Source organism: Ciconia boyciana, chromosome 7, assembly GCF_034638445.1.
Source record: "Ciconia boyciana chromosome 7, ASM3463844v1, whole genome shotgun sequence".
Lineage (NCBI taxonomy): Eukaryota > Metazoa > Chordata > Aves > Ciconiiformes > Ciconiidae > Ciconia > Ciconia boyciana.
In genome coordinates, this window is record NC_132940.1 from 66,172,982 (window position 1) to 66,187,098 (window position 14,117).

The 14,117-nt window shown below is 50.2% G+C and overlaps 1 protein-coding gene across 5 annotated transcripts in view; it reads right to left on the minus strand.

The window, feature by feature from the left end:
- Nucleotides 1-1,206: 1,206 nt before the first annotated feature.
- KCNAB1 (potassium voltage-gated channel subfamily A regulatory beta subunit 1) overlaps nucleotides 1,207-14,117 on the minus strand; it is a 75,481-nt gene continuing 62,570 nt past the window's right edge. For 3 of the 5 annotated variants that reach the window (XM_072868074.1, XM_072868075.1, XM_072868076.1), the window contains exons 8-14: nucleotides 11,971-12,057; nucleotides 6,823-6,908; nucleotides 5,576-5,696; nucleotides 4,952-5,046; nucleotides 3,304-3,424; nucleotides 1,959-2,047; nucleotides 1,207-1,296 (exon numbers count right to left, since the gene is read on the minus strand). In XM_072868074.1, coding sequence (XP_072724175.1) covers nucleotides 1,207-1,296; nucleotides 1,959-2,047; nucleotides 3,304-3,424; nucleotides 4,952-5,046; nucleotides 5,576-5,696; nucleotides 6,823-6,908; nucleotides 11,971-12,057 — 689 coding nt within the window. The remainder of the gene's footprint in view (nucleotides 1,297-1,958; nucleotides 2,048-3,303; nucleotides 3,425-4,951; nucleotides 5,047-5,575; nucleotides 5,697-6,822; nucleotides 6,909-11,970; nucleotides 12,058-14,117) is intronic. The other 2 variants (XM_072868077.1, XM_072868078.1) reach the window with 1 other exon arrangement.

The window sequence follows — 14,117 nt, forward strand, 5'->3', positions numbered from 1 at the left end:
GTTAGAATACAAGGGTCCTACAAATCCTGTACATAGCTGTACCCCTTAGGAAGTAAGTGCCCGAAGTACGTGATGCCATACGAGTGAGAAATACGCACTGAAATCATAGATGCGTTTTACAAAGCAAACTCATGGTAAAATATAACGTGGTTCTTGAGATGGGCAAAGTAATGTATAAGTGCTTAGTATCAACTCCTGTAGAGGGATGAAACGCTCACAAAAAACCCCTACCTGTTTAAAATGGGCCTTAAAAATACTATGCATTCACTTGTGCCCGATTCCAGAACAAGTTAAAGCAAACGTGCCCTTCCACCAAAGTACGCACCTGATTTGTCCTGGTATTTTTCAGCAGCTATGTATTATATATAAGTATCTATATCCTTAAAAGCTCATGAATATTGAAATTTGCAATAGCTATGTCTACAAGGCAGAAGTAGAGGCAGGTTTCTATAGATGCAAAACCCAATATTATATCATGGATTTCTTGGTTTAAGGTTTATGTAGGATTAGAGTTTTGCAAACAGCTGGGTTTTTTATTAACCTGACATGCGTGTTTGGGTTTTCTAACGGTGCTCTTCTGGCTTGTACTCAGAAATACTTCCTGGGAGCACTCTGCAGCTGAAATAATTGTATAGTTAGGAGTTGAGCTACCTAATTTCTAACTAATTCTCTGTCTTACATTCTTTATTCACCTACAAATGAAATCTAAAGCATATATTCAGCATAAAAAAGAAAACGGAAGATCTGAGCGTGCCCCTTCTATCTGTTAACCTGAAGAAACTTTATAGTTGAGATTTCCCAAATGTGGTTTTATTAAAACCTTAAGTTGTATCTGGCTTTTCTTCATTGAAAAAATAGATCTGTACATCCTTCTTTAATTACCAAGTACCTGAAGGTTATAAATTATTTTTTGCTTTACAAGTGTTTTTCACAGCACAAGCATGAGGTGCTAAGAGTAAAGTAAAAATTAATGAATTCAGTTGAAGGTAAGAAAATACAAGATTATTCTTGGTTAGAAGAGAGATCAACTGTGCTTTTAAACTTCACTGCAGATTGGTAGCAACAGCACACATCTCGAAGGATCCAGTGACAGTAGACACCGAGCAGCAAGCTGCTGAATGATTCTCATGACCGATATTAACTCGGGGCTGTACTTCTGTACAGAGCACTTTTAAACCATGCAGTCCAGGTAATTCATGCATTGCATTATGATCTGTAGTCCTTCTTGCTGTAGGGCTTATTTCCCAGAATGTTATCTATTTCGTTTACAACATGGGATGTCATCTTTGGAAGGACCTAGGGGTAGAAGAAAACTGATGTTTAAATCCAGCTTCCATTAAAGTTTTTTTCCAAATTTAAATCTAGATTTTATCAACATAATGTTGCCTCTGTCTTTTTGTGTGACAGATAGTTAAACATTCATCTAATACCTTTCTCCCTTAAAGGAAAAACTACTGTAGTATCTTCACCCTGTGAGAGAATCACAGAAGTGCTCCTAAACTTCATATGCGCAATATTACTCGGCTGCAGGGGAAAGTGAGCTGGTGGCGAGGACATCAGAGGAAGCTCTTATTGTGAAAAGCAACAGAGAATAATTAAGGTGGGTGCAAGTGGCACGTGCCCTGTGGAAGACTTGGCACAGAATATATCACAACATGTCCTGGAATCAGGTCGCTTGCTTTTTCAGCTATATTAAACCTGCTGATGCCACCCTCTTGTTGCTGGATACGGCTATAACTGCCACGAATGGTGCTAAGTCATGGTGACGCACCCAGGTGACGCCTGATTAATGTGTGTAACTAGAACTGGAAGGTGCCTGAAACAAAATACAGAGTGTTAAAACTATATGAAGAGAAGGAAGGCGCTTGTCTCGAGGTATGCTGGCGTTACCCCCAAAGGGAGCTGGGCAGTAGCTAACTCCCCACCTCTGCTGAGGTGCCACCACCACCTGCACTTGCCTGTATGGCTCCGAGGTTCTCTATCAGCTGCTCCGGGTTGGAAGATCCTAGGAGAACGGAGCTCACCCCCTCATTTCTCAGGCACCATGCTGGGAATAAAGTCACAAGACGGTCAGGAACATGGGCTTCACAACACGGCATTACTCTAGATCCTAATGTTTGTCAGAGCTTCTATCTCTATTTGAAAAATAACGACAACATTATTTGTCCCAACATTCACTTTGCTCCTCGGGTACTACCAGGAGGAAGATGCACGGATCAGATAACAAACCACAGAGCAGATCTTCCAGCATCCCGTCTGACCCTGGTCCTTGGGCCAGCAGTGGTCATAATTGTGGGGGTTGGTTTTTCCCTATCACAAATCACAGGGATTCACTGCTTGGCTCTTTGAACCAGGGATCATTTCTCTAACAGACACGTGTGGTATTTTTCAGCCTTGGCTCTCGGCAGCACAAAGATAATTATTTAAAAAAAACCCCAACAACTCTTTTTAAAAAGTAGCATTCCCTTGTGTCTGTCAGCCCAGCGCGCCGAACAACTGATGGCTTCCACCCAGGGAGGGACCGTTCAGAGAAACGGGCAGGTTGGGGTTCGACCCCTGACGATGGCCCAAGGTACACCAGCCCTCTTGTCAATGAAAGCATGATGATGATGATGCTGGAAACAATCTTATTTTAAGTAATTTTTAACTTTACTGCCTCCCCCCCCAAAAACATGTTATTTTTGTGTGACGGTAACAGAGCAGGGGTTACCTCAGAAGAAATACATGGCATTTTAATGTCCTACAGTGGGCTTTAGAATGGAGCAGAATAGAATATTCCAGTTGGAAGGGACCTACAACAATCATCTAGTCCAACTGCCTGACCTAAAGTTAAAGCATATTTTGTTTTGTTCTTTTACTGTGTTCCTTGAAATGCCTTAGCTTCTCCTAATGAGGTGTTGCATTGCCCATCATCCGTCTTCCCGTGTTTCTGGCATTTTGTTCCATAACTCCTGATAGTAAATAATCATTTAAATGTTTTAAATAAAAACATAGATCTATAGATACAGGCAAAGACAAAGCCATCCTTTGTCCTACTGGAAAGACGACGCATCTCTTTCTGTGCTCCCGTTTACCCAACCGTCGCTGATACCTCAGCAAAGGATGGGAGCACTAGCGGAGTACCTGTCGCTTTAGGGGCTTGCGCAAGATTTCACCTGCCCTCATCTCTCGTAAGGCACGAACATTCTGTCGGCACCCCAGCATTGCCCTCCGCACCACGAGGATGCGTGCTAGGTGATGCGTTTGTGACAACAGCAAAGGGCGAAGGCGCAGGGAGGGTCGTCCCCCCGTCCCGTCACCTACCGACGGCCAGCTGCGGCAGCGTGCACCCGAGGCGCTCGGCGATGGGCGACAGGTCTTTCAGCTTCCCCTGCTGCTTTCTGCCTTCCTCGCTTATGATTTTCTCTTTCAGCCACTGGTAGCACTGGAGGTGAATTACATTGCAATCGACCGTTAGCTTTAATCTTCCACGATGGAACGTTTAAGGCAATTATTAACAGCTCTTAAAAAGCCATATCCTAGCCAGGAGGTAACTGAGGCTGAGTGACACAATGCTTTGCTACCCGGAGCGATTACGACAGGGCCGGGGTGTCTCTGGTGAGAGCCTACGGCTGTATCTCTCTGGCTTTATGCAACTGGTGGACTCCATCTGGAACCTGGAACCTCCTCAGTTCTATTTTTAGACCACTGGATCCCATCACAGAGTGGAAAAAAGTGAAATATTAGTCAACCTGAGAAGATTTTGACCCCCCCCCCCAAAAAAAAAAAAAATTGAGAACATCTGATCTTGTTCAAGCTTACTATTACTGTTGAAGATTAGAAAATTAATTAAACAAAGCTGAGATGTCAGTTCTCCCAGCTCCAGACTTGAAACTTGATTCTGCTTCACTCTCTTCAATTTAATTTGGATCCCTCTCTGCAATGCTACCTTCTTAGCTAGCGTTTACCAAATGTTAATAATACATTTTATTTTGGAAAAAAACCAACCCAAATGCAATGAAATTCCACATTTGAAAATGCTGCCCTTTATAAGCGAGTCAGTGGAGACTGCATCTTTCCTTTAAAAAGCACCAAGCTCAGCAAAAACCAGCACGGGGACATGCGCCAGTCTGCCAGCACTTGTCAGGCGGCGTTGGCTTTTGCCCATCAGCTGACACAGAGCCTCAAATATCATTTTGGTTGGTTTCTTTCCCAAATCCTTGACATTTTAATGCTCTGCTGTTTTTCAAACCATTAAATAATATGCCTGCCACTGGCACAATATGGGAGGAGACCCCCATAACCCCCAATAAGAATAAAATCAGGATAAATGTGGGAGAAACCAAGCGCTGCGGTGACACCGCAGCGCTAACCCTGTTAGAGAGGGCTGCTGCCCTGCCCGGCAGAGGGCAGGACCACCGAGGACCCGGGGGTTTCAGTGGGGCTCCCTGGAGGGCTGCTGCGGGGCTGAGCTCTCCCGCCATGCACTTGCTGCCCGGCGGGCTGGTGCCCAGGGAAGGGCGGGCAGAAGAACGACGTCCAAGTCTGTTTTACCCCCTGCGCGGGGTTAAGAGGTTTTGGAGTCATGGCAGCTGTATCGATTAACAGCAGCTGGGAGCATCAAGCACAGCAGAAACCCCGGGGCTTGTGCCTTCCCGCCGGCGATGCCCGGGCAGTGCACGGGTGGGGACGGCATCCTTCTGCAGAGCCCCCGCAGAGCCGGGCGCCAGCCGCGTGCTGCCCCACAACCGGCTCACAGCCATCAGCTCGCTGCGGCGGGGAACGGAAGCGTCTTCGTAACCCAGATTCTCCCGCAGTTTGGAGTGCGGTTGCCTGAGAAACCGAGCTGATCTATCAATACAGCAGCACACGGGCCAGCCTGCTCACGAGGGATCTGTTTTCCCTTTGTGATTTTCCTGCCCTCACAAAAACGGCACATCTACTTTTCGCGAACGTGCAACAAAAACAATACCTTCAGTGCAGCCCTTGAGCTTTCAGGGACGCCGTTGCCGTATTTCCCTGAGATGATCCCACAGGCTAGCGGAGACCACGTCATTGCTCCGACCCCTGCAGAGAAAGCAGGGAAGAAGATTTTTAGGGGACTGGGAGAAATCGGAGTTGTATCAAAAAACAGGACTTTCGGTTAAAAACAAAAAAAGCAAAACAGTTGCCGCTTGTTTCTATTGCCACTGTCGGTGATGTTCAGTCGGTGTCTTCCAGGAAGATGCTGCTGATGCCCTGAAGGAAGACACCGAGTCGCTTATTCATCCAAAACTGTATTCATCCAAAAGCCTCCAGCCCCGTCCTGGTTCCTGCTGCAGCAAAGTACCTGAACTCCTGCTCCTCAGCCCTGGCATCGCCTAAGCCCTTGCTGCCTTGAGTCTCAAAGAGTAGGAAGCAGCCGTGGCAATTAGCGCCTATCCCTATCGGAGGCACGGTAAGCCAGTTTTTCTTCTAGGTCATTAGATAGATACTTGTCTGTCCCCTTCAGATCCAGGGGAGGAGAACGCTGTTCCCTCTAGAGCCCCAGGACAGCCTGCTCTGTATTCCTTTCTGCAAATGAAATAGCTGAAAGGCACAGCAGTCTCAGCCTTACCTATTTTATGATATAATTCCGGCAGCTGAACCTCCACTTTCTCTCTTTGGAAAAGGTGGTATTCAGCTTGTTCGCACACGGGTGGTATCATGTTAAACTGCCTGGCTACGGAGTAGGCTTCCTGGAGAAAAGGAATCAGTAGATAAAGTACTTCATTAAGTAAAAGCGCCTCGCAGGACGTAACCTACCAGCCAACACTCCTTGAGCATGCGGGTGCCAATGAACTCAAGTTTCGCCATCCCTTGGCAAGGCCATGCACGTCCCCATGAACGCCGCCGTGCCGAGCCAGAAACACGGCCCCATCCCTGCCTGTGCTGCTTCCCCGCTGCCCCTGCCCCCATACCCCTCTTCTGCCTCCCCCAGCCCAAAGCAGCTTCAGCGCCAGCGCAGCGACGAGCCAAGCAACTTCCCGGCTGGGACGGTCGGGGCCGAGCTTGTTTGTCGTGTTCTGACCCCACTGCAAAAAGCAGGGACCAGCAGGATGCTCCTGGAACCTCTTAGAACCACAGAATGGTTTGGGTGGGAAGGGACCTTTCAAGGCCATCCAGTCCAACCCCCCAGCAATGAGCAGGGACATCTTCCACGAGATCAGGTTGCTCAGAGCCCCGTCCAGCCTGACCTTGAATGTTTCCAGGGATGGGGCCTCCACTACCTCTCTGGGCAACGACAACAAATGCTTCTGACAAAGCATTACGGATGAGCTGTGAGGACGCTGGTTCCCCCAGTCTGGGGTTTTTCAGGTTACGAGGTCCCTGCGGCCGAGCGGGGATGTGTCCCCTCTGCACCCCTGGACATGACACGTGCTGAGCGGTGCTGTCCTTCTCCCCTGCATGGGGACCCTTCCCACCGCAGCAGCAGCTCTGATGGTTCCACGGGCCATGGAGCTGCTGCCGGGAGCCACGGCTTAAACAGAGCACCAGCGGCCACGGGCACAGACGTCAAAGAGGAGCTTTACCAAAAGTCTTGAAGTCAGCCAAATAAACCCAAAACGAAACAAACCCCAATTAAACGAGCCAAGACACCCAACCCCCAAACCACTAGATCAGTCCATCTTCTAATTAACATCAGGCTCATTCCAGAACAGGTTTTTAAATTATTTTAGGTGAAAAGGTGCTGGGTGGAGTAAACCACAAACATCCCCAGCCCAGACAGAGTTGTGGTTCAGCTCCCAGCGTGGCTTTCAGCAGACTCTGCAGCCTGGACGCAGAATTACCAAGTGTCAACGCTTTCCCCAAAATCGACTTTACCATGATCTCCATAGCGCTCCAGCGCGACGTTCCCCAGTACATCGCCATGCCTTGATTTATTACATGTGTCATCGCTCGGACAATTTCTAAAGGAGGGAAAAAAGAAGGATGAGAACTGCACAGAGGGCAATTTTTCAGCACCAAATCCTCCCAAAGCCACTTACAAATGCCAAGTACGCCAACAAGCCTGAGCAGCTTTGCATTAAGCACTACTTCTGCTGTGTTCTCTTGCCCAAGCATGGATGAAAAAGCATTGACAGTGCAAATGTAAAGAATTTTATCCTGCAGTTGTCTAAAAACTGCTTTTACCAACTGGCTATTACCTACCACCGCCTTATGATAGTATTTCTTTTAAAATTTAACACAAGAGGGCAGCACAGTCGAAAAATACACTAAAAAAAATTAAATTTATTTTAAAATTTGTTTACTAAAAGCATATATTAGGTCCTGCTTCTTTTTACTAGGAATATTAGGATGCTGGGGATACAATTACAAAACTGGATAACCGAACCCTGCTCCGCCGAGGGCCCTGCCGCCCGCGGGAGAGGCAGGCGGCACCTCCGCAAAACCCGGCACAGCTCCTCAGCGCCGCGCTCCCGCCGTCCTCGTTTTCCTTTGGGAAGATGGAAGCCTGCAAGGCTACGTGTGGCAGGACAGCATCTTTAATTTCCAGCCATCAAACCTCTGCTGAGCAGCCCTGCCTTCTGCGGGGGGGGGCGCGGAGAAAACCCATCAAAAACTTTAGTTTGTGAGAAAAGGAGAAAAAAATTGTCTATCCCTCATGGTTGCCCGGGAGGTTCCAGAGCCTGGTAGGTTGCCTTGCTAATGCTGTAAGGAAAATAGCCCCCGCTTGCTGTTTGCAACTCATTTTTAAGCCTGATTTCTTCCTGGGAGCAGCCTGCTGGGTACACGGCATCGCGGGGGCCCCGGCAGCGCCCATCGCGTCGCTGCTGCAAGAGGAGCCGGGCGCTGAGAGGGGTCCCCGGGACTGAGAGGGGTCCCCAGGGTGGGAGGGTCTGCGGACTGGCAGGGTCTGCGGGTCTGGGGACCCAGTCCTCACGAGCAGCCACGAGAGCAGGAATAATTGCCCCGGCTGCGGTAATAAATGCATATTTCTTACGGAGCTTCGGCAGTCCCCGCCCTTTGGAGCCGAGCAGCGGCTGCCAGGGCGCTGGCACTACGCTGGCCGCTAAGGACACAGCGTTTAGACAAAAATGGGCTAAACTCACTCCGAGAAGCAAAAGAAGAGTCACCACTGGCAGGCACCTGGCAGTCAGTGGGTGCTGCCACATCTCAGTGCGCTCTTCCCTTGGGAAGCGGCAAGGGACCGACGTCCACACCTACACCGCGAATTTCTGACCCATCCAACTACAGTGAAACGACTCGGGTCTGACGCAGGGCTGCCCGGAGAAGCCCTGTGCGCTTATTGCATCCCTTGGCGTGCCTGCTGTTACTTGGACAACGACTCCGGGCATCGCCGTCTCAAGATCAAGATGAGCTGCCTTTTATATCATGAGGATTCTTGTCCTATTTATGGAAAGCAAAAAAAAAAAAGGAGCTTGGCAGAGGGGAGATTACACTGCCAATCTTGACGTTATTGTGAGATTTCTTCTGCAGACAGCGACAAGCAGCTAAAGATGATGAAGTCTCCATTTATAACCTCGGAGGGCCGTACAAGAGACACCCTGCCTCTTGCGCCGGGCTTCTGCCTTCCCACTGAAAAGGGAGATTTCCTCTCCAGGGAAATGTTGCCTTGAGGAGTTTTTTCCCGGATGAAGAGTAGAGTTCAAATGCCAGATATTGTTTTCTTTTTTTTTCTTCTTCATTTTGGCCAAAGCCACACTTTTCTCCATCTCTAAGCATTTTACTCTCGGGCATGTACTAGTCCTACAAAATGCCCCGTTCCCAAGCAGCTACCCTGCTACCCGCGGGCGTGCTGCGTGCGACGGGCAGCTCTACGGCAATCCCTCCCTCCTTGCCAGCGCCAGCTTCTCGCTGGGTTCAGTTTTCTATTTTTGCCGTGCTACCGTTGAGGAATTTTGATAAGCATTTCATCATGTGCCTCTTACACATTTCAGTCCATAGTTGTTTTCATTTCTCCCAGATCTACTCCTTTCAAGAAAAACTGAAGTCAACTCAGAAAAAAAAAATTAAAAAAAAAAAAATCTTCTTGTTCAGCAGAGACCGTTCCCGCGGGTATGGCGATGGGATGGTTTGTGAAGAGCACGTGCCTGGACCGCTCAGTCTGCCAGCTGGGTGGCAGAAATGGCATCACTCAAGAAGGGGAGATTTTTTTTTTTAAACATAAATGAATGTTTCAAAACCCAGAAAACAGCCTCCAGCAGCATAATAATAATTCTGAAGGAGGTTAAAGTTCCCTGGTAGGAACCATGTCACCTTCCCCACCTGCTTGCCAGGGCTGGAGGCCGGGGGCTGGCCGGGCAGCGGGCACCCGGTGCCCCGGCACAGTGACAATGGGGGTGTCACCGGGGGACCCTGGGGACCCCCCTTCCCTGCAGCCAGAGCCACCCTGCTCACCTGCTGGAAAAGCTGCTTGGGATGAGAAAAATCATCTGCCAGCACAGCTGGGGGATCAGACCTCCAGCCTGACTAAGGAGGCACGAAACTCGCAGAAATGCGGGAGAGAAGCACGGACCCCTCCCCTCGCCCATCTCCCGAGGTCCCCGTCGGGGGGGACCGTGCGACGGCAGAGCTGCCCAGGTGCCGGGGCAGCATCGCCCCCCAGACGGCCGACGCCAGCGAGGGTGGCCCCTCGTCCTGCCCGCCCCGGCAGAGCCGAGGCCGGGTCGGGGGCGAGGAGGGACACGGCCGTCCCGGCCGGGGACCTGCCGGACCTGGCTGCAGGTTGTGCAAAGAGCTTTGCGCAGGGTACTCGGCTCCAGATGTTCCTCGGAGCTAATAGTGCCTTGCTTCTATGATGAAAAGCTTTTTTAATTTGCTCTGAGACTTTTGAGAAAGGTAAATACGTTTCAGATTTTTAGATTAAGCAAGCTTTGCCTGCCGCTTTGGGGACCAGAGTCACCTGCAATAAAGAAATCTGTATTAAACTCTCATCTCTTCTTATTAGATCTCCTTTCCCCACGCCTCCTAAGGCAGCCTGAGCTGGGACTTGACCAGCCTGGGGGAGCGATTCCGCTCTGGCTGGGGTGGACCAGAGGATTTCCAAATTGCGGACCCGTTGCCTGCTGGCGCCCGCAGACACACAGCTCCCAGCAGACGGAGGAGCCCGAGTGCTCACAGAGAAACCTCACCTGCCGGCAAGCAGCAAGCGAAGAAAAAATGAACATTCAAAGTCTCTCCTTTGATTTATTTGGTTGTGCCTTACAGCATCCAACAACGCTCTTTGCTCGAGCAGGACGCTCCCATGTCGGCACGAGTAGCCCAAGCAGGGAACGTTTTAAGGTTACCTACAAATGGCTCTGCATCAGAAGCAGCTATTTGCTCCTGGGAAAAGCATAGGCACGCAAGGAGACGGAGCGGGGGTTATACATCGTGTGGAGGTAGCTCAGCAGTTATTGTGCATGCCAGATAGTGCAGAACCGACAGATGGTTCAACAGATGCTCTGGGATAGAAGTGGCTTAGTAGGTGAACCATAAAAAAAAGCATGAAGTACAGGGAAAGAATCAACACCACACCATTCATAATAAAAATGTCCCTTTTTTCACCCTGCTCACAGTCTCACCGAGCACCACAGTTTATACCTTATTGCCAAGCTCCAGCGCTGCTAGCAGTATCTCTAGCGTCTTAAAAGCTGTGAACGCCTGCGATCGGCTGGGCGGCACGGGCATGGGAAATATATTCTGACCCGCCTCATTAGATGAGGGCTGACTGAGCAGAGAGGTCGTTTCTGCCTCCAAGATACAACATGCCACGTTCCCTGGCCTCATCAGCTACTACAAAATCTGCACTGGTCTTAAAATCCCAGGCAGCTCCCTGAAGCCGTAGCTGCTGGCGCCGGTCGGCCGGGGCAGCAGTACTGCCATCCAAGGCAGGCTTCGTGCCGCGTCGCGCAACCCCACGTCCGTTAAGAAAATAGGCGTCACGACCGCGGAAAGCCCAGCCAGGAGCTTCGGAGGGGCCTGTCAAGCTCCAGGGTTGTTTGATTTACATGTACTCGTCCATGACAGCTTCTGCAGCCTGCAAGTCTTTCTTCTTGCTATTTTTTATTTAGCTGTGAAGCTAATCTTCTGCTACAGTGTGAATGGTTGTGTTAACTCCCATGGGAAAAGAGAAGGAATGGGAACTGGTGCCCATTAAATAGGGCACTGACCCCAAAACATATTCATGAAGGTTCCTGGATAACCGGGCTCCATGGCCACGTACCAAACATGAATATATAGTTACCAGCAACAGACATAATTAAAGCGCACAGATATTCAGGGGTCTCGCAGGGTCCTGGGTTCGTTCCCCCCTCGCTGCATTTCACAAGGACCGTTCCCCACCAGGAGCGAGGGGCCGCGGCGCCAAGGCTGAGCCCCGCCGTGGGCAGAGCATCGCCGCTCGCCGGGCTCGGGGGACCCCGCTGTGCCCGGGGCCGCGTCCTCGCACGGCCCCTCGGCCGAGCCCGCCCGAGACACTACGTCTCAGCTTGTGCTGCTCGTGCACTTGAGGCAACGAACCCTCCGTTTGCCAATTATTTCTCGTTTCTGACCACATATTGGAGCGCACCCCTGGTTTTAGCGCTGGGAGAAGCATGTGCTACCCGGGCAGCCCAGGGGACGTGGACAAGGGTGGGGACGGCAGCGCTGGCACCGTCCCCTCCCTAGAGCTGGCTGCACCAAGGGTGGGGACGTACAGGCTTCATTAGACACAAAGACCTGCCTGAAATGCAAATGCAAATTCGCTTTATCGGAAGGAATCAGGAAAAGGAAATAAAGAAACAAACAATGTTAAAGCCACCACTGGGACATAAAGGAAACTTCAATTTCCTTTCAAGAGATATAAATTCATTTCATTGAAGTATAAATATATAGGGCTCCAGGATATCACGAATGAGGTATTTCATATTTAAGCTGCCCCACCTGAATATTTAATAAAAACTTGTTTTTCATTTCCTACCATCATCAATCTAAGCCTATAAGCCAGGATCAGTCACGTTAAAACCTTTAATTCCAGCTTCCACTAACCTTCCATGGGGGTATTATTGTCTGGCCGGTTTGCGAAGACGACATCCACGTACTCCAGCTGCAGCCTCTGCAGAGAAGCCTTTAGCCCTGGGAACGGCAAAGCAGAGACAAGAACCTGCACGGTCAGAGAGAGGCAGGGGTGCGGCAGCGTGGGGCTGACGGGTACAGAACCGTATTAGCAAAACCAGAGCTCGTTATATTTATGTACGTATCTACCATATATAGGCACGACCATATAGCATATGAGAAGCATGGCGCGTAATGTTGTCCCACGTCCGTGGAGCCGTGTTAAGAAAACACCGGTTTGGCCGCGTGCAGAGCTGCCCTCCTTCCCCGAGAATGTGTTTCATTTTTTAGTTAGGTGGAGGTTTGGATTGGAACAGACACGGGTTCCCAAGCGTGTCCGTGGCCAGCCCGTCAGGAGGCAGCTGCCAGGCACCGACGTCAGCCCTCCGCTCCCGTTCAGAGTTAATTGAATCTAAATCACCTCACAGAGCCTTTCCGCGCAAGCCCGGGGCACGTCGCGTTGGTCCTGTCCCGCCTAACAAAGCCCAGCCCCGGGGGAGCCTTCCAGAAGCGCAAGCCGGGCTGGGAGGAGGGCGGCACTCCTTCGACAGGCTGCGAGGAGCCGACGAAGCACCGCGGAGGGCTTCGCCCTCTCGGCAGGGTGAGCAACCCGTGCCCGCCGCTGCACTGCATGGGGCAGAAAGAGTTTTGCAGAGCAAGGCAAGACGCTGTTTTGCGGCTACTGTTCAGGACTGCCCAGGCTTCAACAGCTTCTCCATGAGGATCTGATGGGAAATGGCATCAAAAGCCTACATGTATATATTTATATATATATGCGTGTGCATGAGAGAGAGAGAAGAGGATTTCTAACACTTATTTTCTATGAATCTTCCCAGGAACAAAATGTTTTTATGAATGTTCATGAAGAATGAGCCAAAATAGAGCAGTCTGAAAATGTTCTCTGAATTTTGGGATGGAAAAAAAGGCCATTTTTGCCAAATGTATTTATGGAAAATAGCTAACATTGACCTTAACGTTATTTGCTATGTTTTCTGTGAAGTTATTTCAACTCCTGCCAGTATTTTTCTATCATTTCACGAAGTAGCTCCACAAGAAGTGGCGAATGGACGGGTTTGGACCCCCTGCAACATGGCTGCAACCTCCCCAAGCACCTCTGGGTGCCCACCGGCGGCTGGGACGCACCTCGTGAGGGGGTTACGCAAATGAAAGTTCAATAAAACGTTGCTCAAAAACTTTCTCCAGCATTGCCTTAACGTGAAAGCCATATCCTAATGTAGCCGAGTTCTGCAGATACTAAATACTGAGAACTTTCCAGGACGATCCCAGACATACGAGCTGGTTACTACGAGGCAAAACCGCCCGTGCTCTGGCGATGCTCCTCGCCGCTGAGAAAGAGCTCCTCGGCCGTGGGAGACGAGCAAATCCGCCCCGCAGGCAGGAGGCTGCTCTGCCCACCCCGTCCGCTGGGGACCACGTTCGTCCCCCGCTGGGCACGGTATTAGCCAGGCTGTGGTGCAGGTGGCAGTGGCATCCCAGGCGAGGGGTAGAGGATTTAATACAGTCACGATACTTTCCGTATAATCTATGTTATAACGTATACAGAACAAATCCTGGTCATTGAAAGTTGTGACCAATGGGCCATTGCAGATTCTGGTGATAAAACACGCAAATGGCCAAGCGCAAGTTAAAGCCGCCGTTTCTGGCGGGCAAACCCCATTTTTTGCAGACGGATGCGACCTTCTGATAAGCCACGATCAAAGCGTACCTCCCGCCTATTCTGCGGCGTGAACTGCGAGCAGGCTGGTCCCCCCCGCGCCATCAAACGACTGACACCACGGTAATAGAGATGAGCCTGAATTTTTCTTTTCCAATTTGTCTTGGCAGCAAACATTAGCTTAACCAACCGCCGCTGTAAACAATTAGGGTTTATCTCATCAATCAAAGAGGAGGCTAATGACTCCAGCATACCCAGTGCCATAAAGAGAATCACTTTTCATTGCTGCAGCACTTGTGGCGTGCTGGTTTACGGAGCGTGCTGCTCCCCTGGGGCTTCAGACCTGGCTTACCCAGGCCAGCAGCGGCATTGCCCAGCGAGAAGCGGCCGCGTCCCGGGGAGCAGC